Consider the following 27,830-nt stretch of genomic DNA (forward strand, 5'->3'; position numbering starts at 1 on the left):
AGCCCACTTGGTCAAATTTCACTCATCCCACTATCTTCACGTCCAACCTGGTCTACTTCCAAAGTCCCCCTCATTCTCCATATCGAATTCCACTCTGCAATTAATTCGTTAAACAGGTAATATGAAACCCAGCAGATGCCCAATCACAAGACACCATTTCCACCACCTGGAACAGTCGTCACCACCAGTCCCCTCCCTTGTAGGATTTTGCAGCGACCATTCCCCAATAACCTCTCCACACTCCACTCCCACTTCCCATGTCACACCCACCTAGTTACATTCTTTCCTCTGACTGTGCAAAGCTCCAGGTTCACCTTCCATTTGAAGCAACGCTTTACCTTCATTTCACTCAATCTAGTCTACTCTATTTGTTGCTCACATTGTGGTCTCCTCTACATTGGGGAGATAAAACAGGAATATCTAAAAATACCAGCCCCTTCAATTCACCACTGTGCTTCCCCAGCCAATATTGGTGTCCTGGTCTACAGCATTGCTCCAGTGAAACTTAGTGCAAGCTGAAAGGACAGCATCACATTTTTCGTTTGAGCCTTCAGGACTCTGTACAGAATTCAATAATTTTAGAAATTGACTATATCCTTTACCCATCCCACACCCCTGTTATGACATGGGCTGCTTTCAGCATAGCCAACCCATTTTCACTGACTTATGGTCTTCATTATCAACTTTTCTTTCTCCTTGGCATACAATCATCTAAGTCTTTGTCTGTTGTTCTCTCTCCCTGGGCTCCATCTCTACCTGTCAGCACTACTTGAATCCACCCTCCCGACCCCACCCAGTCTTTAACATACACACCAGCTTTTCACACCAGCAATTCTGAAGGGACACTGGGCTCGAAACATTAACTCTTCTTTCTCCCCACAAATACTACCAGACCTGCTGAATTTCTTCAGCAATTTATAGAGTCAAAGAGTCATAGAGATGTACAGCATGGAAACAAACCCTTCGGTCCAACTTGTCCATGCTGACCAGATATCCCAACCCAATCTAGTCCCACCTGCCAGCACCCGGCCTATATCCCTCCAAACCCTTCCTATTCACAAACCCATCCAAATGTCTCTTAAAATGTTGCAATTGTACCAGCGTCCACCATTTCCTCTGGCAGCTCATTCCATACACGTACCACCCTCTGCGTGAAAAAGTTGCCCCATAGGTCTCTTTTGTATGTTTCCCCTAAACCTATGCCCTCTAGTTCTGGACTCCCCCACCCCAAGGAAAAGACCTTGTCTATTTACCCTATCCATGCCCCTCATGATTTTATAAACCTCTATAAGGTCACCCCTCAGCCTCCGATGCTCCAGGGAAAACATCCCTAGCCTATTCAACCTCTCCCTATAGCTCAATTCTCCAACTCAGGCAACATCCTTGTAAATCTTTTCTGAACTTTTCAAGTTTCATAACATCTTTCCCATAGGAAGGAGACCCGAATTGCACACAAAATGCCCTGTACAGCCACAACATGACCTCCCAACTCAATGCTCTGACCAATAAAGGAAAGGATACCAAACACCTTCTTCACTATCCTAATTACCTGTGACTCCACTTTCAAGGAGCTATGAACCTGCACTCCAAGGTCTCTTTGTTCAGTAACACTCCCTAGGACCTTACCATTAAGTGTTTAAGTCATGCTAAGATTTGCTTTCCGAAAAGGCAGCACCTCACGTTTATCTGAATTAAACCCCATCGGCCACTTCTCAGCCCATTGGCCCATCTGATCATTTCAGTTTTTCTTTCAGATTTCCATAATTTGCAATTCGTTGTTTGCTTTAACTGTAACCCCAATCTCCTCTCGCTTCCCAAACTCAGTAATATCCCACCCCCATCTAAACCAACCTGGTTGTTCTCTTCCCTTACCGACTAATATTCCTTTCTTCCAAGCAACTATTTTCTTTCCTTTACAAACCATTAAAAGATTCTGCTTCAACATATAGGAGCAAGTGAGGACTGCAGATGTTGGAGATCAGAGGTGAGACCGTGATGCTGGTAAAGCACGGCAGGTCAGGCAGGATCCGAGGAGGAGAGTCGACATTTCAGGCACAAGCCCTTCATCAGGAACAGTCCCAGGTGGTCATGACAGGGTCTGAGGCTGAAACTCTAGTTTAACTCAAGGTACCACCTTTCTAAAATGTACATATTTTTGATAAATCTTTCATGGGAGATGAGTATCGGTGGCTGGCCAACACTTATTGCTTGTCCCTGATTGCCACTGAAAAGGTGGTGGGAAGCTGCTTTCTTGGACCTCTACAGTTCTTGCTTCATAAGTAGACCATTTCCTTGGGAAGGAATTCCAGAATTCCGACCCAGCAATATTGAAGGAAAGGTGATATATTTCCAAGTCAGAATGGCGAGTGACTTGGAGGGAACTTGTAGGTGGTGACATTCCCATGTATCTCCTGCCCTTTTCCTTCTAGATGGAGGTGGGTGGGGATTTAGAAGGTGCTGTCTAAGGATCTTTGGTGAATTTCTGCAGTGCATCTACACACTGCTGCTATTGAACCCCAGTGGTGGAGGAAGTGCATGCTCCTGATATGGCGTCAATCAAGCAGGCTGCTTTGTCTTGGATGGTGTCAAGGTCAAGTTCCTTGAAAGTTGTTGAAGCTGCACTCATCCAGGCAAGTCGGGAGCATTCCATCACACTCCTGATAATGTCTTCTAAATACAGTGGATTGGCTTTGGGGAGTCAGGTGGTGAGTTACTCGCTGCTGTATTGTCACCCTCTGATTTGCTCTTACTTCATTTAGACGGCGAGTCTAGTTGAGTTTTTGATCAATGGTAACCTGAAGGATGTTGATACTGGGCGAATTCAGTGATGGTAATACCATCAAATGTCATGGGGGCAGTAGGTCAATTGCTTCTTATTAGGTGAGGGTCATTGTCAGCCATTAATGTGACAAGTGTTATTTGCTACTTGTTGGCCCAAACCTGTATTCTTTCCAGAACTTGTTGCATTTGAACACGGACTGCTTCAGAGTCTGAGGGGTTGTGAATGCTGAACATTTTGCAATCATCAGCAAATATCCACACACTTCTTATTTTAAGAAGAAGGGAAGGGTGTTGAAGATGGTTGGGCTTAGGACACTATTAAGAGGAACCCCTGCATGGATGTCCTGAAGCAGAGATGACTGACCAATGACCACAACCTACGTCCCACATATGACTCCAACCAGCAGAATTTTCTCCAATACTCACTGATTCCAGTTTCGCTCAAGCTCCTTTATGCCACACTCAGTTAAACAAAACCTTGATTTCAAAGGCGGTCTCTCTCATCTCGCCTCTGGAATTCAACTCTTGTCTACACTTGACCGAAGGCTGTAACGAGGTCAGAAGCAGAGTGCTCCAGCAGAACCCAACCTGGGCGTCAGTGAGCAGGTTGCTGCTGAACAGATGCTGCTTGATCGCACTGTTGATGACATCTTCCAACAAGTTGCTAATTATCAAGAGTAGACTGACGGAGCAACAATTATTCAGGTTGGACTTGTCCTGCTTGGTATGCATACAGGACATATCTGGGCAATTTTCCCCCTTGTCAGGTAGATGCCTATGTTGTAGCTGTACTGGAATACCTTAACCGGAATATGGCAAGTTCTGGAGGACAAGTCTACAGTACTATTGCTGGAATGTTGTCAGGGCCCATAGCAGTTGCAGTATCTAAATGCCTCCAACCATTTCTTCATATCACACGAATTGAATTGGCTGTAGACTGGCGAGAGAGACACTGGGGACCACTTGGAGTGGCCAAGATGGATCACTTCTTGCTAAAGGTTCTTCCAAATGATTCAACTTATCTTTTCTACTGATGTACTGGGCTCTCCATCACTGAGGATGAGGATGTTTGTGGAGCTCCAATCTCCAGTGGGTTAGTTAACTGTCCATCACCATTGACAATGGGATGTGCCAACATGCAGAGCTTAGATCTGATCTGTTGGTTGTGGGATCAGTAAGCACTGCCTATGCTGTAGGACATGCATGTAGTCCTGTTTGATAGCTTCGCCAAAGTGAGACCTCATGTTTCATGCCTCTTGCAGCTCCTGGCATTCCTTCTTGCACTTTCCATTGAACCAGTGTTGATTCCATGGCTGGACAGTAATGGCTGAGTTGGGGATATGCCGAGAGAGTGTCGGTTTTGTTGGGAGGATGATTCTGCTGCTACTGATGGGTCACAGAACCTCATGGATGCATAGTCTTTTTGTCTGTTTGATGTCTTTCCTATTTAACTCAGTGATGGTGTCACACAAGAAATGAAGGGTATTTTCAATGTCATAACCTTGTCACCACAAGTATTCTGTGGTGGGCATTCTTACCAATACTATTGTGGACTGATGCATCCCCAGGAGACAAATCAGTATGGATGAGGTCAACTATGTCTTTCCCCTCTTCTTGGCTTCTTTGCCACCTGCTGCAGACCCAGTCTTACAGCTATGTCCTTTCGAAATCAACCAGCTCAATCAGTAGTGCTGCTGCTGAGCCACTCTTGGGGATGCACAGTGAAACACCCTATCTGTGCCCTCGACACTCTCAATATCCAAGTATTGTTCAACATGGAGGAGTACAGATTCATCAGCAAAGGGAGAATAGTATACGGTAATCAGCACAGGGATTTCTCGCCCATTTTTAACTTAGCGTCATGAGAGTTCATAGGGTCCAGCATCAATGTTGACGACTCCCAGGGCAACTCCTAGCTGACCATATAGCACTGTGCCTCCAACTTTGCTGGGTTTGACCTGCGTGAGACAGGACATATCCCAAAATGGTGGTATCTGGGACATTCCCTGTAAGTTATGATTCTGAGTAAGACTATGTCAGGCTGTTGCTTGAACAGTCGGTGGGACAGCATTCCCAATTTTAGCACTAGTTGTCAGACATTAATAAGGACTTTGCAGGGTTAACAGGGCTATTTTTGACTTTGTCATTTCCGGTGCCTAGATCAGTACCAAATGGTCCATCGGTTTTCACTGCTTTGATAAAACCTGTTCAGATGTGTTATGGCACGTGTCTGCAGGAGGTGAGAGTTAAACCTGGACCTTCTCACCTAGAAGATACTGCACCTCAGGAGCCCTCTAAATATGACTTGCCAACTTCTTGGTTTATTTAAGGATTTTGCATCATGCTGTTTGCAATTGTTGAGACACCTCCAGGACAAGTGAGACTTGACACTAGATCTTCAGGCCTAGAAGCAAGGACATTACCACTATGCCACAAGAATCCTAAAAAAAAGGAACTGCGGTTTGAACTGGAAAATGCTGTGTGGAGGATTGTGATATAGCTGATCGCTAATTAAGCTACCAGACAGCACTTGTGAAGGAGGTGCACAGCACTTTGTTGACCCATGTTTGACCTAACATGCTCGTAAAAATTGATCAACTCTTTAAAGGTGTACCAACTTTCACTGTTCACTTGCTGGTGGACAGCTGAAGAGAACTTTGGACACATATTTCTGTGGATACACACTTCTACATTACTCAAGATTTAACCAACATTCTAACATGAATTATTTTGCAAATTCTCGAGGACCTCATGACTCACCAGGAAAATAGGACTGTTTTGATATCAGTATCTTGCTAGGGGTCACCCTAGATCTAGAAGGAATGGGAGGAGGCTGGGAGGGCAGGCAGAGCTGCACCAGCTGCTGCAGGACAGACAGGACACTAGTGTGAGGTAGACACCACCACCATTGGGATCACTAGGATCTCCAGTGCCGTACCCACGAACATGCCACTGATCCACCTTCAAATGTGGCACACTTTATCAGTTTGGACACTACACTTTCAGTACATTTGCTCCGTAAAAATTTCACCAAATCGGTACTGAAGTGGTAAAACTATAATGTCCATTTATAAAGTTCACATTTAAATCCATCTTATATTATGGTAATCAGCAATCAGGATCAGAATTCTGTGCAAACTAAAATTTTGAACAGGCATGTCTTTTTAACATAGCTTGGTGTCTCTTTTCACCATAAAAACCCTAAACAGACCTGCCAGTTTTAGAACAGAGAACACAGAACAGTACAGACCCTCTCCCCTTGATGGGCAGCATCCAAGGAACAGGAGAATTGACATTTGGGGCATAAGCCCTTCATCAGGAATTTTCCAGCACCAGACTCTCAACTCTGATCTCCAGCACCTGCAGTCCTCACTTTCTCCCCGGCTCTCGATGTTGCGCCGATCTTTTATCCTACTCTACGATCAAACTAACCTACATACCCTACATTTTATTATCGTCCATGTGCCTATACAAAAGTCGCTAAATGTCCCTAATGTATCTGAGTTTACTATCACCGCTCGCAGTGCATTCCACACACCCACCACTGAGTAAAGAAGTTACCTCTGACCTTTCCCCTAAACCTTCCTCCAATCACCTTAAAATCATGCCCCGTCGTGATAGACATTTCTGCCCTGGGAAAAAAGTCTACAGCTATCCACTCTATCTCTGCCTCTCATCATCTTGTACATCTCTATCAAATCACCTCTCGTCCTTCTTCGTTCCAATGAGAAAGGCCTTAGCTCCCTCAACCTTTCTTCAGAAGACATGCCCTCATCGACATGCAGGATTGGAGCAGTTTCAGGGCAATCCCCAGTTTTAAAAAGGAAAGACTGGAAGAAAATGGCCTTTTGTGAAAAACTGGTCAACCTGGCATCTGTGCAGGCAGGATTTCCCAGCAGGCCTGCAGAATAAAGATATACCTTTTTCTGGGGACAGAGATCCTCAGAGGTAGGAGACAATTCGACCAACAAAATGGTGCCTGCCAGACATCGTCTCAAGGGACAGGCACAGAAATGTTAATGAACCCGAACCCATGAACAATGGAGGCTATCGAATTAATGGGATAACGATTTACTCTAATCTGAAAACAGTTTGGGAGGCTCCATGAAGTCATCAAAATTTCAGTTAAGTATATTTAGGATAGTATTGACCCTTTTGTTTCCATAAACCATGAGATTATAACCGGCCCCAGCAATCACCGGAGATACTTTGCGAAATGGAGGGGCGGAGCCGGCCGGCCCTTTGGAATCACAAGGGTCAAGGGGGAAGCAGGGCCAGCTATCGGGGCTCTTTTCTTCTTCACTCTCCTCACTGAGCTCGTTGCTTCTCTGGATGCCAACCCTTTGGGGTGGAAGACATCAACCCAGTCTGTGACTTTGGAAGTCCACAACAACACCTGAGGCAGAGAGGGAGCCCCACTGGATAAGCAACAATTTCCCCCCCGAGACTGTAAGAACCCTTTTCAGGTCTCTGACACTTGCACTGTGGAGTAGTTGGTTAGGCATAAGGGGGAGGGTGGTTGTGTAATTCTTAAAGTATAACTATCCTGTAAATTGTGTAGGTTAAAGATTTATGTTGTGTCCGTTCCAGTTTTCTTATATTTTAATATAGAGTACAAGTTTCATCAAAGTATTGTACAGATTGGACAAGTTGAACTTTTTACTGTAATAAAGTTCACTGGTAACTCTGAACTTGTATATGAGTCAGTGTGCCCCCACTTCTGGGTACACCAATTCCGGCTGAGTTCACAGCAGACCCCAAACTACAATTCCAGTGTCAAGGACCAAAAGGTGATCCGGGCGATTTGAACCGCCCACTCAAGGGGGATTGCTGGCCAGGATATGCAGTTTGACCTCTCTTTTTCTCTCTCTTGGGGATACTGCCCAAGTGGATAGGTACCAGGTAGCCACTGTTCCCCAACGAGAGGGGCAAATGCCCAGGCATTGGTGGTGGTCGCAATTACTGTGTGGAGATAAGTTCCGACTCACTGGTCAGGTTATAAACAATGAGTTTGGTTCAGCGCTCTCTCTCCAGCGGGATTGCCCTACTGCAGCATTCCGGGTCTTTGAAATTTCACAGCCTGCTGGAGAAACCCCACCACAGTAATCAATGAACTCCAGACACCGGCTTCAGTGTGGAGTAAAGGAAAGAGGCCCCTCCACGGCATCCTAGTGGATCTCCTCAGCATCCTCTCTAAAGCTTTCACTCCTTCCTATAATGAGGTGACTAGAACTGAACACAACATTCCAAATGTGGTCTAAACAGGGCTTTATAGAGCTGCAGCATAACCTAGTGAGTCTTAAAATCAATTCCTATGCTAACAAAAGTCAACACACCATTGGCCTTCTTAACAACCCTATCAACGTGGGTGGCAATTTTGAGGGATCTATGGACATGGACCCCAAGATCCAACTGTTGCTCCACACTGCCAAGAATCCTGCTTTTAACCCTGTATTCTGCACTTAAATTCAAACTTCCAAAATGAATCATTTCACACTTTTCCATGTTGAACTCCATCAACCATTTATCAGCCCAGCTCTGCATTGTGTCAATGTCCCTTTGCAATATTCCATACTATCCACAACTCCACCAACCTTAGTGTCATCAGCAAGCTTACTAAACCATCCTTCTACTTCCTCATCCAAGTCATTTATAAAATTCCCAATAAGCAGAGGTCCCAGAATAGATCCCTGCAGAACAGCACTGATCAATGACCATTAGGCTGAATACTTGTCATGTGCTACCACCATCTGTCTTCTATGGGCCAGCCAATTCTATATCCAGACAGCCAAATTTCCCTGTATCCCACGCATCCTTAATTTCTGAATAAACCTACCATGGGAACTTTATCAAATGCCTTGCTAAAATCCATGTACATCACATCCACTGCTCTACCTTCAATGTGTTTTGTCACATCCTCAAAGAATTCAATAAAGCTTGTAAGGCATGACCTGCCCCTCACAAAGCCATGCTGACTATCTTTAATCAAACTATGGTTTTCCAAACAATCATAAATCCTGTCTCTCAGATCCTCTCCAATAATTTGCCCACCACAGATGTAAGATTGGAATTCCCAGGATTATCCCTGTTCCCTTTTATGAACAAGGGAATAACACTTGCCACCCAAAGTTTTGACGCAAAAAAAAACTACAAATTAAGCCCTTCAAGTCAAGAATCCCAAAACTTCTAAGAGCTAGTTGCAACTGAGCCATTAGGAATAGCAATAAAGAAGGCTGCCTGTCTGGATGTATCACTACCTGGTATGGCAACTGTACCATTCAAGATCAGAGATGGTTACAGAGAGTGGTGAACTCGGCCCGGTCAATCACAAAGGCCAACTTCCCATTTATAGAATTCATCTACCAAGCCCACTGTCAAGGAAAGGCCATTCCACTGATTGAGTCCAAACTGATGTTCCAAATAGCATCTCAGCCAGACCCACCCCGGCTACCCTATCCCTGTACCCTGCAATTCCCACGGCTAATTCACGTTGCCTGCACATCCCTGGACACTATGGGCAATTTGGGATGGCCAGGTCACCTGACCTAGACATATCTGAACTGTGGCAGGAAACCCATACAGGCATGGGGAGAATGTGCAAACTCCACACAATTGCTCAATCAAACCTTGGTCCCTGGCAACAGTGCTAACCACTGAGCCACCGCGTCATTAACAGAAGACATTTTGCATTCTTTACCCTGACTTTCACAAAACATCTTCAAATAAAAACTTAGGTCTTGATGATTCACCCACCTTAAACCAGAATAGCTCTTTGGAACCAGTTCTTAATGTGTAACAATTGCCACAAACTGCTCTAAATCCGGACAGTTCGGCATCTCTGCAATGAACTATATGGCAATTCCTTAATATCTGGTCACCTCCAACTCACCACTGCAATCTTGTCACCAATTTGACTACTCTGAAATCTCTGTTGACACTGCTCGATGCTGAGTTTTTAAATGCACAGTTATCACAGCTATAATAGATACTATCATTTCCTAGATCATTCAAGTTAGGTTAACAGCTCTATAGCACCAGGCTTAGTCTCCTTTCTCACATACTAGGATTAGGTTTGCTTCCAATCCACAGAGACATTTCTAAGATCTAGGGAACACTGGAAAAATCAACATTAACATATTCAATATTTCTATGGCTATCACTTTTCAAATCCTGGGACATTGGGTCCAAAAGTTTGTTGACATTTAGTTCCATTAATTCCTCCAGAATCATTTTTTTTAAAAACTCAATCGTAAGTCCCATAGATCAAGACATGCACAAAATTTTTAAAACACTGCACCTCTTAATATGGATAAAGTATTCACATAATGTATCTATAACCTTATTTATTACAGCAATATCTCCTGTTTTTGCCAATAAGTATGAAAGCTTTTACAATGTTTTCATTCTTTTACCCCATTTCCCAATTTATTTCTCTTTTTCATCAATTTCTAGTTTAAAATGCCCCCAATATGGATCAAAATAATATTTTTTTCAAGTGCTCCTCTTGAGATTTCTCAGACCTGCATTAGGACTTTTGGGAACCTTTTTTTTTGGTTGTCAGGGTCTCTTTTTCAGTCTTACTAACTCCTTCGTTAGGTGATGCAATCATTTAGTAATCTACCTTCTGTAATTGTGTTGATAGATTAGGGATGCGTGCTCCCAGGGGAAAGCAAATCAGAAGTTTTAACCAATACCCTCAATAATCATTACTATTCCAATAAACTTCAAGCCCCCGCGACGCACAAGGAAGGCATTGATTTCAAGAGACCACAGTATTTAAGTTAGTACAAGACAACAAATGCTCTTTTTGAAAAATAACTGACACTTCTACACACAAGAGGCCATCATCCCAAACATGCTCTCCATGAACTGGTGAAGGCACAATTCAACTTTTGCATGTTTGTCTCTAACACAGCCATTGCTTTTCAAGTAATTCACAGTACACAAATCACTTTGACAAGTGATAACACAGGAATGCGTATTATCACGAAGTAACGTTAATTTAAATTAACACATTACCCATTACAATCATATCTTTGACATTTCGTCCATATAGGAGCTTCTACAGTTTTAATCCAGAGACTCTAGTTTGCAAAGGAAGTTTTCTCTGGTTTCCAGTTCTCAGTTCGGTGAGTACTGTATTTCTATACTGAAAAGTTTAAAATTTGTTGTCTCACATTCACAGCCCTGGTCTCATCGCTTTGCAGCCTTATCCTATCACTTGAGTTTCTCAAACTCACTCCCAGGGCCTCCCACCCCAACATCCCTGGCCTTCTTCACTGGTCTCACTCCTTGCTGCTGATCCCACTCCCTCTTACCTTACTGAATGGCGCCACACACCTTGTTTCTCTAAACACAGCTGACTCTCACATCTCCTTCTGATTGGCTGATTATGCGGCAGCAGATGTAGGAGAGCTTGTGATTGGTAGAGTGGCTCCTCTTCATATCCTCCCATTCTGTTGACGGGGGCAACTTTTCTCTAATTGGTCTAACTGGGGAGATTGAATTTTCCCAAGCAATTTGGGATTTTGAGCACTGCCTCCCAACTCTTGAGCTTGCAGTTCTTTTTTCCTTTCTCTTTTCTTTCTTTCAAAATCTAATACAATCATTAATTTCTTGTTCCAAATGGAAGGACCTCTACATTTTGCAAAAGAGAACTGATCAAGTTCTTGTGATTTATGAGGGCCAATATGATTCAACGTGGGGCAGAGTTAGACTGCAAGAAGGATAAACATAACACATCCAATAAACAGATCAAGTCAAACATTTTGGTAAAAGATGTTAACACAGAGTGGCAGAATGTGGAACTCCCTGCCAGATGAAGTGATCGAAGCAAAGGTAATTGATGATTGAAGAGGTCAAATAACATATATGAGGGACAAAAGAATAGAGAAATACAGGGATAGACACAAAATGATAATGTTTGGCAGTTAGACCCTTGAGACCTATAAAGACTGGCATATTTGAGTTCAATGGCCTGTATCGGCAACAAGAATCCCCAGGAACTGATAAGCAACCTCACTGCAGAAAAGGTTCTTACAGCATATTACATAAGCAGTGTGTACATGTTGGCAGAATGTTTTTTTCCTTGCATCCATGGTTTATCCAATTTTTCTGTCACTACACAAGTTACCTGCTCCTTTCATGGCTTGACGCAGAATCTCCGCATCAGCTTGTGCGTTGAAGTTAGCAACAGGCTTAATAGTGCCCTGTGTCGCACCCCCAATCGTAAGGCCTCCAATATTCGGCATTGAAGGCTACAAACCAAGGACAAAAAAAAAGAAGCAGCCTATTACTTACAAGCACATTTGTTTCCTGGTAGTTTAAATTATTCATCATAACCAATGGCCACAAACTGCACCGTAGGTTATTTTCGGATTTTACGTTTTGCTCCATATGGGCTTACTCAGATTGTTAGTTAAAGGGACAGTCAGTGGTACACACGTTGTTGCTCTTCATTGCAGCATTGTTGGGCAGCAATAATTTCCTGTCACTCATTAAGGGGCAGTGCATCGGAGATTGTCTGGAGGCCATCATAACTATGAAAGCCTTTAATCTGGAGCACCGACGAACCAGAATTGTTCAGAAAGTACAGGATGACAAGGTGAAAGACAATCGCAGATCCAGGATACGAGCAGCAGAGTCCATAAAGGATGGAAAGTGGGAGGCCTGCAGGACTGGAACAGTCAAGTCTAGAGGTCACAATGGACTGGATTACAATTTCAGCATCTGAAAGGTTTTAGAAAAGTAGTGCTCTCTCTTGGTGGTCAGATGGCCTTCTAGTTTTTGTAATAACTGAATGCTCAAACTATCAGCTGAATAAAACAGCAAGTACAATTATCCTGCCGAGAAGTCAGCATAGCAGCATGTTAATGATAATCAGAATCTACTGATTTCACTCAGTGCTTGTGGGGAAACATAGCATTGGAAAGTATTTTATTGAAACACAGGATTTGAAGATGTAAAAAGACAGAAGGTAGCACTTTGCCTAGTTCCCATCGCCAGATTTCAATACAGCATAATGGGTTGTGTGGAGATTTTTATATCTCATCCACCTTAACTGTGCAAAGTGCTACAACTGTGGCCTTCGAAACAGTGGTCATTCAGAGATGTATTAAAACTGGGACATAGTCATTCAGAGATGTATTAAAACTGGGACATAGTACTGGTACGGACAAATCTGTCTCTCTGGGGGGTACAGTACTGACAGGGATAGCTCTGAAAGGGTATAACACTGGTGTACAGTACTTGTGGGAACAATGTCATTAAATTACACTGCAGGACAGCAGTGGTGGGGAGAGGTCTGTCACTGTATAACATGAATATAGTACTGATGGGTATGAAGTCTAGTGCTGTATAATACTGGGTTACAATACCCAGTGACTACAGTTTGTCACTATACATCACTACATTGTACTAGTTAAATACATATCTATCAATTTATAACACACATATAGGACTGGCAGCTAAAGGTCTGAGTGTTCACCACCAAGGTACAAAGCTAGGTCTAATACTGCAAGCCAAACTGCTCACGTTCACAGAGCAAGTAATAGACATAATAAGGGCTCAGTGGTTAGCACTGCTGCCTCACAGCACCAGGGACCCAGGTTCGATTCCAGCCTCGGGCGACTGTGTGAAGTTTGCACATTCTCCACGTGTCTGTGTGGATTTTCTCCATGTGCTCCAGGTTCCTCCCACAATCCAAAGATGTGTAGGTTAGCTGAATTGCCCATGCTAAATTGCCCATAGTGTTCAGGGACATGCAGGTTAGGTGCATTAGTCAGGGTTATATGTAGATTAACAGGGTAGGATAATGGGTCTCAGTTGATTACCCTCTGGAGGATCAGTGTGGACTTGTTGGGCCAAATGGCCTGTTTCCACACTGTAGGGATTCTATTAGATCATAGATTCTATGATCTATAATAATTAATAACAGTGTTAAAGTACATTGATTCATACACTGACAAAGGATGCCAAGGGACCCTGCTGGCATTAAGTAAACAGGAGGCATTTTGGTAATATACCTGTGATGGGGTTGGCTGTGGGCCAGTCGAGCCGGGTGCTGGACCAGATGGATACCCTCCTGGAAGTCAAGGCAAACAAGTAGTTTAACTTCCATATTAATACAGTGGCATCATATAGTTTTACCATTTAAACAGAGCCAGTTAGTTTATGGAACAACCTACCCCAGTCATTTGACTCTCATGAAGCAGTTTAGTGGATTCTAAGAGTCCACCAGTCCCTCCCTAAATAGGTTATTCTTCATATAGTCTGCAGGCTGTTTTATGGCAAGATTGTGTCACAGCCAAGACCAAATCAAGGGAGATAGTTGCTTTTGTAGTTTTACTTCCACAAAGGCACTATTGAATTTAAAATGAAACATTAAGTTCAGCTAAAAATCTGGAATCAAAAGTTGGTCAATAATGGGTGACCATGAAAATATCATTGGTGTAAAAACCCACAAGGAGTACTCATGAATCTTTGGGGAGGAAAATCTAGCCTACATTTGTCTCCAGACCCAGAGTAATAACTGCCCTGTGAAATGGCCTTGCAAGGTGATTGGGTGCATCAAACTGATACAGATAAGTCAAACCAGGTGGACTGCAGTGATTCAAGAAAGTGTCTTCCCACCACCTTCTCAATTAGCAATCAGAAGGTTTCCTTGCCAAGATTAGGGATAGTCAACATGGCTTTGTGTGTGGGAAATCATGTCTCACAACTTAATTGAGTTTTTTAAAGAAGGACCAAAGAGGAATGATGAGGGCAGAGTAATGAACACGATCTATATGGACTTCAGTAAGGTGTTCGACAAGGTTCCCCATGGGACACTTGTTAGCAAGGTTAGATCTCATGGAATACAGGAAGAACTAGCCATTTGGATACAGAACTGGGTCAAAGGTAGAAGACAGAGGGTGGTGGTGGAGGGTTGTTTTTCAGACTGGAGGCCTGTGACCAGTGGAGTGCCACAAGGATCAGTGCTGGGTCGACTACTTTTCATCATTTATATAAATGATTTGGATGTGAGCATAAGAGTTTTGTTAATAAGTTTGCAGATGTCACCAAATTTGGAGGTGCAGTGGACAGCGAAGAGGGTTACCTCAGATTACAATGGTATATTGATCAGATGGACCAATGAGCTGAGAAGTGGCAGATGGAGTTTAATTTAGATAAGTGAGAGGTGCTGCATTTTGGGAAAGCAAATCTTAACAGGATTTATACACTTAATGGTAAGGTCCTGGGGAGTGTTGCTGAACAAAGAGATCTTGGACTGCAGGTTCATAGCTCCTTGAAAGTAGAGTCACAGGTAGATAGGATAGTGAAGAAGGCGTTTATAGTATGCTTTCCTTTACTGGTCAAAGTATCGAGTACAGGGGTTGGGAGGTCATGTTACAGCTGTACAGGATATTGGTTAGGCCACTGTTGGAATATTGCATGCAATTCTGGTCTCCATTCTATCGGAAAGATGTTGTGAAACTTGAAACGGTTCAGAAAAGATTTACAAGAATGTTGCCAGGGTTGGAGGATTTGAGCTACATGGAGAGGCTGAACAGGTTAGGGCTGTATTCCCTGAAGCATCGGAGGCTGAGGGGTGACCTTATAGAGGTCTATAAAATCATGAGGGGGGGGGGGGGAAAAAGAGTCCAGAACTAGAGGGCATAGGTTTAGGGTGAGAGGGAAAAGATATAAAAGAGACCTAAGGGGCAACTGTTTCACACAGAGGGTGCTACATGTATGGAATGTGCCACCAGAGGAAGTGGTGGGGGCTAGTGCAATTGCAATATTTAAAAGGCATCTCGATGAGTACATGACTAGAAAAAGTTTGGAGGGATATGGGCCGGATGCTGGAAGGTAGGACTAGATTGGGTTGGGATATCTGGTTGGCATGGTCAAGTTGGACCGAAGGGTCTATTTCCGTGCTATACATCTCTATGACTCTATAAGATCTCATATCATAACTAAGAGCTTGATACAAAACGGCAGAAGATACCCAGAAAGCTAAGGACCAAATAACCATCCCTTTTAACAATATCAACGATATAAACCTTCTGAAAACAAGAAGTTGTTCCAATATCTCAAGACAGTTAAGTTAATGTATTTCTACTACAATACCTGAAGGAGGAGCACCACCACCAGAGTAGTTTTGTCCAGCAGGCTGAGGGCCTCCTCCATAACCTGGGGCTCCATACCCAGGGGCAGAGCCAGGGCCACCTCCTCCATAACCAGGGGCAGAACCAGGGCCACCTCCTCCATAACCAGGGGCAGAGCCAGGGCCACCTCCTCCATAACCAGGGGCAGAGCCAGGGCCACCTCCTCCATAACCAGGGGCAGAGCCAGGGCCACCTGGACCTACAAGAGAGAAGTCCTCAAGGGTTGAAAGAGTGTTCCAATGTCAGACTGTATACTTCAGTTGTCATTTGGTACGCACTATCATTTTTATCCCTTATAACTGTTCTTGCCTCTTCCCTGATCTGATGCTTCTCATTGGGCCTGGTTTCAGTGATGCTAGACTCCCTTATCTGTGACTCATCCTCATGCACACACATCCTCATGAACACAGCACGTGTTCTGGACACTGGAGCATGATCAAAATGCAACTTGACTAATGCCTAAATGACACCCATGCATGGATATTTCCAATAGGTGGTACTGTCCAGAGCCGCCTGAGCCACAGTTGATCTTTGTATTGCTGAGCAGAGACATCAATGTGCAAACTTTCCCTCGACACACATGTGCACCCACTCTTGTTGTGCATTTGTGCACGTACACACTCGCTCCAACTCCCATGCACACAACCTATAATCAACATAAACACAGGCATGGCCACATTTAACCAACACACACATGCACAGCTAGCCAAACAATTAACCCCTTCGCACCCACAAGAACTGACCATATGCATATTTCTTCTATAAACATAAAAACACATACATAACACAGACACAATATAGAGACACACTTGACCTCAAATATATAAATCCTCACACAATGATGCATAATTTGTAGTTGTAAAGGTAAACCAATTAATTTGTGGCACCACTAAAAATTATAATGCTGATTAAAAAAAGGGAGCTTACCTGTGGGATAAGATGGATATCCAGAGCCGCCAGATCCCCATCCTGACTGGTTACCTTGGGGTGCAGGGTAACCCCCTGATGCTGGGTAAGTACCACCACCAGACTGATAAGGACCACCAGATCCCTGGGGATAACCTCCAGCTGGTGGCTGGGGATATGAACCCGGAGCCTGGGGGTAGGCCCCGCCCGGTCCCGGAGCCTGGGGGTAGGCCCCGCCCGGTCCCGGAGCCTGGGGGTAGGCCCCGCCCGGTCCCGGAGCCTGGGGGTAGGCCCCGCCCGGTCCCGGAGCCTGGGGGTAGGCCCCGCCCGGTCCCGGAGCCTGGGGGTAGGCCCCGCCCGGACCAGCTGGATATGCACCTCCAGGACCAGACGGATACGCACCCCCAGAACCAGGCGGATACGCACCCCCAGCACCAGGTGGATACGCACCCCCAGCACCAGGTGGATACGCACCACCAGGGTACGGGTACTGTCCCCCTGCTTGTGGATAGCCAGACTGTTCACCCGATTGCTGAAATAGAAAGGAGAGCTGCAGTCAGTTATACAACATGTTATTCATTTCAATCAATGAGTGAGCAACATAGTGACAAATGTGAGATACAACATTATTAGGTTTAAGCAATGCATCCACATAACTTACATGTGCCAATTGCAGGAGCCAACTGCACTACCTCAACCAATTCAGCTGACAGCAACAACGAAAACTCTTGTCAGAAAATCTCAGGTGACCAAAAGAGAAGCCCATTTTTCCCTGCTTTGATCATGAGGTTGTGGATGCGCACATCCAAATAGAATGTCTACAGTTCTTCCCATGGCAGAATCCAGTTCATTCTTAGATACCTCCTCTGTTTTATTTAGGTGCTCATCTTTGGTGTTGATCATCTCAATAGTAGTCCTAAACTTGCCTTTCCTTGGAACCCAGGTTTTGGGGTCTTTCCCTCAGAGTTTAGTTATATTTTCTCAATATGATTGTCAATAGTTTGCTCATGAATTGCCAAGGAAGCTATAGTGAAGTTATACAAAGTACAGCAGAGATGAAGCCCAACCTCAATTCATTAACTAGGAAAACTCAAAATATTGGAGAAAAGCAAATCTGAAATAGTTATTGTCCATTCGCTGGTTCCTGCCTAATCACCAGAGACTGTTCAAAGTCACTTTGTTGTAGTTCACTGGACACAAGAACTCCCAAAGGAACTACTTGTGGCACAGTGGCAGTGTCCCTACCCCAGACTGGGAGGCCTGGGCTCAAGTTCCACCTTCAAGGTCCATAGGTGCATAGTAATGTCTCTGGAAAGGTTAATTATAGAGTCAAAGAGTTTTACAACATGAAAACAGATCCTTTGGTCCAATTCGCCCATGCCAACCAGATATCCTAACTCGAGTCCCATTTGCCAGCATTTGGCCCACATTACTCTAAACCTTCCTATTCATATACCATCCAGATTAAATATTGGAATTATACCCATCTCTACCACTTCCTCTGGCAGTTCACTCCATACAAGCACCACCCTCTGCATAATAAAAGTTGCCCCTCAGGTTCCTTTTAAATCTTTCCCCTCACCTTAAACAAATGCCCTCTAGTTTTGGACTTCCCTACCCTGGGAGAAAGGCCTTGGCTATTCACTCTAGCCTTGCCAGTCCTAATTTTACAAACCTTATTAAGATCACTGCTCAGCCCCAGCCTCTTCAACCACTCCCTATACCTCAAACCCTGCAATCCCAGGCAACACCTTTCAAGTTTCACAATATCTTTCCTATAGCAGGGAGACCAGAACTGAACATAAACAATTCTAAAAGTGGCCTAAATATTGTTTAGAAAAACAGATTAATAAAAAAAAGGAACCATTCTGCACAGAATCAGATGGAACCCTGAACTTAAGTTCAGCAACTTAGTGACAATAGACTTGGTCTGGGTGTACAAATAGCATTACACCCAATCTCACCAGTTTCCAAAATTTGGCAGGTTGGGAGGGGGTAACTTAAAACTGCTCTCAGCGACGCTCAGTTTATACAGCAAAGGGGTTTCAGAGTTTGCCCAACTCTGTCTCTAGCTTCCGTTCGTTGACAAAGCAAACATAGTTAGCAAGGTGAGAAATGTTAGCATGGAATCATCTAATCTGTGTGGCTCAGTCTGAGCAGGGGAAACCATTCCCACGGTGCAAGGGATTTCAAGCAGCAGAGCTTTATTTCCCCCCCCACAGTCAGTAAATCCCACTTCCAAAAGCTTCTTCCACATTTTCTTTTCCTGAAGTTTTCATTCTGCTTTCACCTCCCCCTTTCAATAGATTCAACCTTTATTCTTCAGTAAAAACACAAAAAGAATCAAGATTTGGAAAATACGTTTTAAAATAAATCCAAAAAGCATCACACTATGAAGAAATCCAGCGGAGTCAGGGGAGGAGCACTTTGGTGCCAGCAAATTCTATTAGTTTTAAAATAGTGATGGAAAAGGATAGACCAAGTCTAAACATTAATTTGGACGAAGGACAAAGTTGACTGTGCTAGGCAATCAACAAAAGTTGTTTGGGGGTGGAAGCTTGGATGGCTGGAAAAACAGGAAGCCTTCAAAAATGAGATAAAAGAGCTTAAAGACCGTATGTTCCAGTTAGGGTGAACAGCAAGGCTGATAAGTATGGGGATTACTAGATGACTAGAGAAATTAAGGTCTTGATCAAGAATAAGAGGGAAGCATATGTCAAATATAGACAGCAGAAATCGAGTGATTCCCTCAAATAATACACAGGAGTAGGCTTTAGAGGGAAATCAGGAGGGCAATAAAGGGACATGAAATAACTTTGGCAAATAGGGTTAAGGAGAATCCAAAGGGATTCTATAAATACATTAGGGTCAAAAGGGTAACAAGCGAGAGAATAGGGCCCCTTAAAGATCTGCAAGGACACCTAAGTGTGGAAATGCAGGAGATAGGGGAGATATTAAACAACTATTTTAAATAAGTATTTGCTGCGGAGAAGGATAAGGAGAAATAAATAGCGACAGCTTGAAAAAGGTCCATATTACAGAGGAGGAAGTGCTGAATGTCTTGAAATGCACAAGGGTGGATAAATCCCTGGGACCTGACCAGGTGTACCCAAGAACTCTGTGGGAAGCTAAGTGATTGCTGGACCCCTTGCGGAGATACTTGTATCATTGATAGCCACAGTGAGGTGCCAGAATACTGGAAGTTGCCTAACAAGAACGAAGAACATTACAGCACAGGAACAGGCCCTTCAGCCCTCCAAACTAGTGCCGATCCAGATCCGCTATCTAAACCTGTCGCTTATTTTCCAAGAGTCTGTATCCCTCTGCTCCCTGTCCATCCATGTATCTGTCTTGATTCATCTTAAATGATGCTATCATGCCTGCCTCTACCATGTCTGCTGGCAACACGTGTCACTATTTCAGAAAGGTGGTAAGGAAAAGCTAAGAAACTATAGACAGGTGAGCCTGACATCAGTGCTGGATAATTTGTTGGAGGGAATCCTGAGGGACAGGATTTACATGTATTTGGGAAGGCAAGGACTGATTAGGGATAATTAGGCTTTGTGCGTGGGAAGTCACGTTTCACGAACTTGATTACGTTTTGTTTGAAGTAGTGACGAAGAGGATTGATGAGGGCAGAAATCTATATGGACTTCACTAAGGTGTTCGACAAGGTTCCTCATGGCAGACTGGTTAGCAAGGTTAGCTTACAAGGAATAGACTCAGGACTAGCTACTTGTTGTTATCTCTGGTTTGTTACCCATGCCACGCGATAGCGAGGCAAGGAATAGGGAGAGATATCAGCTGAACATGTGGCTGCAAGGATGCTGCAGGAGGGAGGGTTTCAGGTTCTTGGATAATTGGGGCTCATTCTGGGGAAGGTGGGACTTGTACAAACAGGACGGTCTTCACTTGAACCAGAGGGGTAATAATACTATGGGTGGGAAATTTGCTGGTGTTTCTCAGGTGGGTTTAAACTAGTTCAGCAGGGGGATGGGAACCGGAGGTGTAGTTGCAGTGCACAGGAGGATGAAGTAGGAAGGACAGGGACAGGATTTCAGGGTCACAGGAATGTGCTGGCAGACAGCAAAGTGGTTTGAAGTTGTTTACTTCAATGCCAGAAGTATCCAAAATAAGGTAGGTGAGCTTGCAGCATGGATAGGTACCTGGGACTTCGATGTTGTGGTCATTTCAGAGACATGGATAGAGCAAGATGAGGAATGGATGTTGCAGATTCTAGGGTTTAGATTTTTTGTTAAGAACAGGCAAGGTGGTAAAAGGCATGGCCTTGTTAGTCAAGGATAGTATAACAGTGGCTGAGACAACTTTTGACAAGGACACGTCTACTGAGGTAGTGTGGGCCGAGGTTAGAAACAGGACAGGAGAGGTCACACTGCTGGGAGTTGTTTTATAGGCCTCCGTAGAGTTCCAGGGAGGTGGAAGAGAGGATTTACAAAATTATTCTGGGTAGGAGTGAAAGGAACAGGGTGGTCTTATGGGGGACTTTAACTTCCCCAACATTGACTGGAAATGCTGTAATTCTATTACGTTGATGGATCAGTTTTTGTCCAATGTGTACAGGAGGGTTTCCTGACACAGTATGTCGAAGGGCCGACAAGAGGGGAGGCCACACTGGATCTGGTGCTTGGCAATGAACCAGGCCAGGTGTTTGATTTAGTTGTAGGTGAGCACTTTGGAGAGAGTGACCAAAAATCAGCTACGTTTAGCGATGGAAAGGGATAGGTACATGACACAGGTCAGGAGTTATCGATGGGGCAAGGGCAATTATAATGCAATAAGGCAAGAATTAGGATGCATAGAATGGGGTAGCAAAATGCAGGGGATGCAGACAATGGAAATGTGGAGCTGGTTTAAGGAACAGATATTGCGTGTCCTCGATAGGTATGTCCCTGTCAGGCAGCGAGGAAGTGATAAGGTAAGGGAACCGTGGTTTACTACAGACATTGCATCTCTTGTTAAGAAGAAGAGGCTTATGTGTTGATGAGTCAAGATGGTTCAGATAAGGCAATGGAGAGTTACAGATCAGCTAGGAAGGAGTTAAAGAGAGAGTTAAGAAGAGCAAAGAGAGAACACAAGCAGTCTTTAGCAAATAGAATAAAGGAGAACCCTAAAGCTTTCTATAGGTATGAGGGGAATAAAAGGATGATTATGGTAGGAATAGGGCCAATCAAAGACAGAAGTGGGAAGTTGAGTGTGGACCTTGTGGAGATCGGAGAGGTGCTAAACAAACATTTCTCATTGGTTTTTACTCAGGTAAAGGATAATATTGTAGAGGAGAAGATTGAGGTACAAGATATTAGACTGGAAAGGATCAAGGTTAGTTACGAACTGGTGTTATCAATTCTAGAAGGAGTGAAAGTAGACAGGTCCACGGGGCTGGATGGAATTTATCCGAGGATTCTCTGGGAAGCTAGGGAAGAGGTAGCAGAGCCTTTGGCTTTGATATTTGAGTCGTCATTGTCTACAAGTTTGGTACCAGAGGACTGGAGGATTGCAAATGTTGTGCCCTTGTTCAAGAAGGGCAGTAGAGATGACCCAGGTAATTATAGACCAGTGAGCCTTACTTCTGTTGTAGGAAAGGTTTTGGAAAGGATTATAAGAGATAAGATTCATAATAATCTAGCGAGCAACAATTTGATTTCAGATAGTCAACATGGTTTCGTCAAGGGCAGGTCGTGTCTCACAAACCTCATTGAGTTTTTGAGAAGGTGACCAAGCATGTAGATGAGGGTAGGGCAGTTGATGTGGTATACATGGACTTCAGTAAAGCCTTTGATAAGGTTCCACATGATAGGCTGTTGGAGAAAATGCAGAGGCATGGAATTGAGGTTGATTTAGCAGTTTGGATTAGAAACTGGCTTTCTGAAAGAAGGCAGCGAGTGGTGATTGATGGAAAATATTCAGCCTGGAGTCCGGTTACGAGTAGTGTGCCACAAGGATCTGTTTTGGGACCACTGCTGTTTGTCATTTTTATAAATGACTTAAGACACAGGCATAGGTGGATGGATTAGTAAATTTGCAGACAACGGTGGGGCAGTGGACAATGTGGAAGAATGTTACAGTTTGTAGGGGGACTTGGATAAACTGCAGAATTGGGCTAAGAGATGGCAAATGGAGTTCAATGCAGCTAAATGTTAGGTGATGCACTTTGGGAAAAATAACAGGAAGGCAGAGTACTGGGTCAATGGAAAGATTCTTGGTAGTGTGGATATGCAGAGGGATCTTGAGTCCATGTACATAGATCCCTGAAAGTTCCACCCAGGTGGATAGTGCTGTTAAGAAGGCATACGGTTGTTAGGTTTCATTCGTAGAGGGATTGAATTCCAGAGCTGCAATATCATGCTGTAACTATACAAAACGCTAGTGTGGCCGCACTTGGAATATTGTGTACAGTTCTGGTCCCTACATTTCGGGAAGGATGTGGAAGCATTGAAAAAGGTGTAGAGGAGATTTACCTGGATGTTGCCTGGTCTGGAGAAAAGGTCTTAAGAGGAAAGGGTGAGAGACTTGAATCTGTTCTCATTGGCAAGGCGGCGGCTAAGAGGGGATTTGATAGAGACATACAAGATGATCAGAGGATTAGATAGGGTAGACAGTGAAAGTATTTTTCCTAGGATGATAACGTCAACTTGTATGACTACAAATTGAGGGGTGATAGATTTAAGACAGATGTCAGAGGCAGGTTTCTTTACGCAGAGAGTGGTATGGGTATGGAATGCCCTACCTGCTAATGTAGTCAACTTAGCCACATTAGGGAGATTTAAACAATCCTTTGATAAGTACATGGATGATTTTGGGATAGTGTAGGGGGACAAGCTGAGAATAGTTCACAGGTCGGCGCAACGTCGAGGGCCAAACGGCCTGTTCTGCGCTGTATTGTTCTATGTTTACACACAAACACCAATGACACCAGCTATCAATGGTGTCTTATTTTCTAAAGACCTATACAAATAATACACACATACTTGCGAAGTGACCGTAGTGAGCAGTGTATAGCAACGTGACTTACAGGATAGCCGGATGAAGGATAGCCAGGATACGACATGCTGCAAGATGAGACAGGCTAAGGTACCTAGTGAAAAATCCTCAGCTTCTGAAAGCACAAACAAGAAACGGTCACAGCGTTAATACAGTAATTTGGTCAATTCATTTGGTTGATACAGAATATAAAAACTGAATGTATCATATTAAATGGCTTTGATTTTATTCGATTTACAGTTGATGCAATATAAAAATGGTCAAGATAAAATAAAAACTAACCATCTGGGCCAAGATACACTGTTTAAACAATGACACAGTTAATTAGTGCTATTTACAAAGTAAAATATTTCCAGGTGTCGCAAAAAAAATGTGATCCAACAAAACGAGGCCTTTTCTGGAGTACTGTGTGCAGTTCTGGCAGCCCTGCTATAGGAATAATATTAATAAATTGGAAAAAGTTCAGAAAAGATTTACCAGGAAGTCGCCAGGAATGGAGGGTTTAAATTATAGGGATAGGCTGGGACCTTTTTCACCGGAGTGTCAGAGATTGAAGAGTGACCTTATAAGGTTTATAAAGTCATGAGGGGCATATGTAAGGTGAATAGCAAGGGTTTTTTTACCCTAGGTTGGGGAAGTTCGAAACTAGGGGGTATATTTTTAAAGTGAGAGAAGAAAGATTTAAAAAGGATATGAAGGGCAACATCTTTACACAGAGAGTATGTGGAATGTCAGAAGATATGGTGGATACAGGTACAATTACAACATTTAAAAGACATTTGGATAAGTTTTGGAGGGATATGGGCCAAACACAGGTTATTGGGCCCAGTTTAGTTTGGAAACATGGTCTACATTGGACCAAATGGTTTCTTTCCATGTTCTATAGTTTTGACAGGGGTGAGCCACATAATGAGATATTAGGATGAATGCCAAAATCTTGGTCAAAGAGGGAATGGGGGAATTCACAAGGGATTTCCACAAGGCAGAAAGGGAGGACAAATTAAACCAGAGTCCCCTGGATGACAACAGAGTTAGAGGAAAAACAAAGCAGCAAAGTAGTACCTACAATAGATGTCAGGTTTATTAAACAAGAAACAATCAGGCCAGAAATAGGTGCAGAGGGGAAATAAAAGAAAGGTAAGCAAAGAGGATTATGAAACTAACATCAAAGGGAAACAAAAAGCTTTATAGGAGCATATATCCAAAAAGGAGCACAAGATCAATTAAGTCTTTAAACCAAAAAGGAAAAAGCAAGGTGGGAAGAGTTGCTATTGCAGAGAAAGTAAGGACGCACAAGCTGAATGACTAGTCCTGGTGAAGGGTCAAGCCCAAAATGTTGACTCTCTTGCTCCTCAGATGCTTCTGTGCCTTTTCCAGCACCACACTTTATAAACTCTGACCATTTTGTGGTTCTAATTCAACATCTGAGTGTTTCAGAACAGTGCCACCAAACCAAATTGCACAGCTTGGTTAAACAGGTCAGTTTTAAGGAGCATCACAAGGAATTAAAAGGAGGAACAGAGATGGAGAGATTTAGGCAGGGCATTTCAGAATTCTCATCCCGGGCAGTTGAAGCTATGGATGCTAATGGTGGACTGAGATTAACTGTGGATAGATCAGAGACTGGGTTTAGAGGTACACAGAGTGCAACCTTTAGCACATGAGGATTTAGATGTAGGGAAGGTTGAGTCATGGAGCAATTTGAACTCAAGGTTTAAAATTTCAAGAATGGAGGTGTTCCTTTGAGCCATTGTTGAGGCCCCAAGATTCTGTATGAGTTTCTCCCAGGCACTGGCTCATAGTCCCAATAACAAAGTATAGACCCCACTGTCAATAAATGTACAGGAGATTAGGGCTAAGATATTTGAAGACTTTCAGTCAAGTGTTAAGTCTCAACATCCGGAAAAAATTAAAGATGCAAATGTATTGTTAAGTAAAGGATTCTGTCCAAACACAGGTAAACCATAGATCAGCTATGATCTCACTGAATGATGAACAGGCTCAATGGGCTGAATGGCCTACTCCTGTAGTTATGTCCTATACAGGAAAAGTGTTGCACGGTCAGTTGCCAAACCAAGGAACTTCAGTTTTATATGGGACGTGAATGTCACTGGCAAGATCACAACCTGTCACCCATTAACGACTGATCTCCAATTGAGTAGCCATTTCAGAAGGCAGTGAAGAGTTAACTACATTGCTGTGGGTCACGATAGGCCAGATTGGCTAAGGACAGTATTGTCTTTCATGGCTCTAGTGAACTAGATGGGTTTTTACAATAATGGATTTCAATTCTAGATTTATCAATTGGATCTAAACTCCACCAGGTACTGTGATGGGAACTGCCAGAGCATTAGACTGGGCCTCTGAATTATTGGTCCAATGAAACTACCACTCCGCTACCTAGCTTGCTAAGCTACTTCAGGAGCATTCCAATGTTAAAGTCACTATTTACAGGCCAGACCAGGTTTCCTTCCATCAGGGAGCTGCATGGATTTTGTAGCAATTCAATGGATTCTGTTACTATTGCAAATTTAACTTGGGCTTTTTCCAAAAATTCTAATTCTCAAATTAACACGGACTAACACTGTCTGATCACTAGGCCAGTACCAAAACCACTATATTGTACAGCAACAAAGAATGAGTTCTGAAGGAGGACCAACCAGAGCCCAGGAGTAAGCTGAGAGGGGAGAATGAAAGTAGACCAATTTCTCTCCACTTCTAGCCCCAACTACAATGCACCCCTGGCATGAATTGTCACAAAGGCAAATTGCACACAAACTGTTGTGCCCCTTCCAAAGAGAGGATATGCTCTCGCAAATCTCATCCGACACTTCTCAAAGCCACATTAATGCAAGAGGTGTGGTTATTAGACCGAGAAAACATTTCTATTTATATTGCACTGTGTGTCTGGGTTGAGCACTGTTTTGAGCAGAAATGTTTTCAAACTAAATTTTGGCTATTGTCTTTGGGTCTGGCCACAAACACTGTTCAGACACCACATCTCCATCCTCCTCCCTGTTGGACTGACAGGGTCCTTCATAACTTTGGTGTTGTTTCCAAAACTTACAACCTCCATAAAATTAATGCGAACCAAAACTTTGCTGCACATGTCCTAACTCGTACCAAGTCCCATTCTCCTTACATCCCTATGGAATTGTTTCAATCCCATTGTAGGAAAGTCCAAAACTAGAAGTCATAGGTTGAGGGTGAGTGGGGAAAGATTTAAAAGAGATCCATTGGACAACATTTTCACGCAGTGTATGGTGTGTGTATATGAAATGAGCTACCGGAAGAAGTGGTGGAGGCTGGTACAATTACAACATTTCAAAGGCATCGGGATGGGTATATGATTAGGAAGGATTATGGGCCAAATGCTAGGATCCTGTTGGCATGGATGAGTTGGACCAAAAGGTCTATTTCCATGCTGTATATCTCTGACTCTATACTGAAGTTGTTCAAACTGGGTGTAGCATATAACAAAACAGATTTTAACAGTTCTACCATTGTCCTGCACTTTGTATGTACAACTGGATTCAATATATTCTCCAAACAGGGCACTTGCACTTCTCTATCCATTAGTATTGCATTGGGAGTGTCAACCTAAATGTATTAGTCTCACCTCAATTCACAATTTACTGAACAAAGGGCAAAATTCACAATTGCTCCTCGCATTCTTAAACAGTGCCACTGTCAGACATGAAGAACATTCACTGTTACAAAACTACCTATTAGTTCACATCATTAAGCCAGTCAATGAAAAATAAAATCCAATTTTCAGCAAAAGCTAAGATTAAGCCAGGGCACTGGGTGGGGCAATGAGTCACAGAATCACAACTGTTCCAGTGGAGAAGGCACTCATTCGGTTTGCTAAGTCTGTGCCAGCTCTCCGAATGAGCATTATGAACTAGTTCCAGCCTCCCACCCTTTCCAGGGAAGCCTGCACTTTATTTCAGTAGAAACAATCACCTAATCAATCATTGCCTCAACTGAGCGTAC

The 27,830-nt window shown here is 43.5% G+C and overlaps 1 protein-coding gene across 1 annotated transcript in view; it reads right to left on the minus strand.

The window, feature by feature from the left end:
• Positions 1-27,830, minus strand: part of LOC140484568 (annexin A7-like) — a 72,233-nt gene that overhangs the window by 16,913 nt on the left and 27,490 nt on the right. Inside the window, exons 2-6 of the mRNA XM_072582954.1 lie at positions 23,866-23,949; positions 16,857-17,367; positions 15,892-16,128; positions 13,806-13,864; positions 11,915-12,038 (exon numbers count right to left, since the gene is read on the minus strand). Coding sequence (XP_072439055.1) covers positions 11,915-12,038; positions 13,806-13,864; positions 15,892-16,128; positions 16,857-17,367; positions 23,866-23,901 — 967 coding nt within the window. The 5' untranslated portion in view covers positions 23,902-23,949. The remainder of the gene's footprint in view (positions 1-11,914; positions 12,039-13,805; positions 13,865-15,891; positions 16,129-16,856; positions 17,368-23,865; positions 23,950-27,830) is intronic.

Source organism: Chiloscyllium punctatum, chromosome 13 (assembly GCF_047496795.1).
Source record: "Chiloscyllium punctatum isolate Juve2018m chromosome 13, sChiPun1.3, whole genome shotgun sequence".
NCBI lineage: Eukaryota > Metazoa > Chordata > Chondrichthyes > Orectolobiformes > Hemiscylliidae > Chiloscyllium > Chiloscyllium punctatum.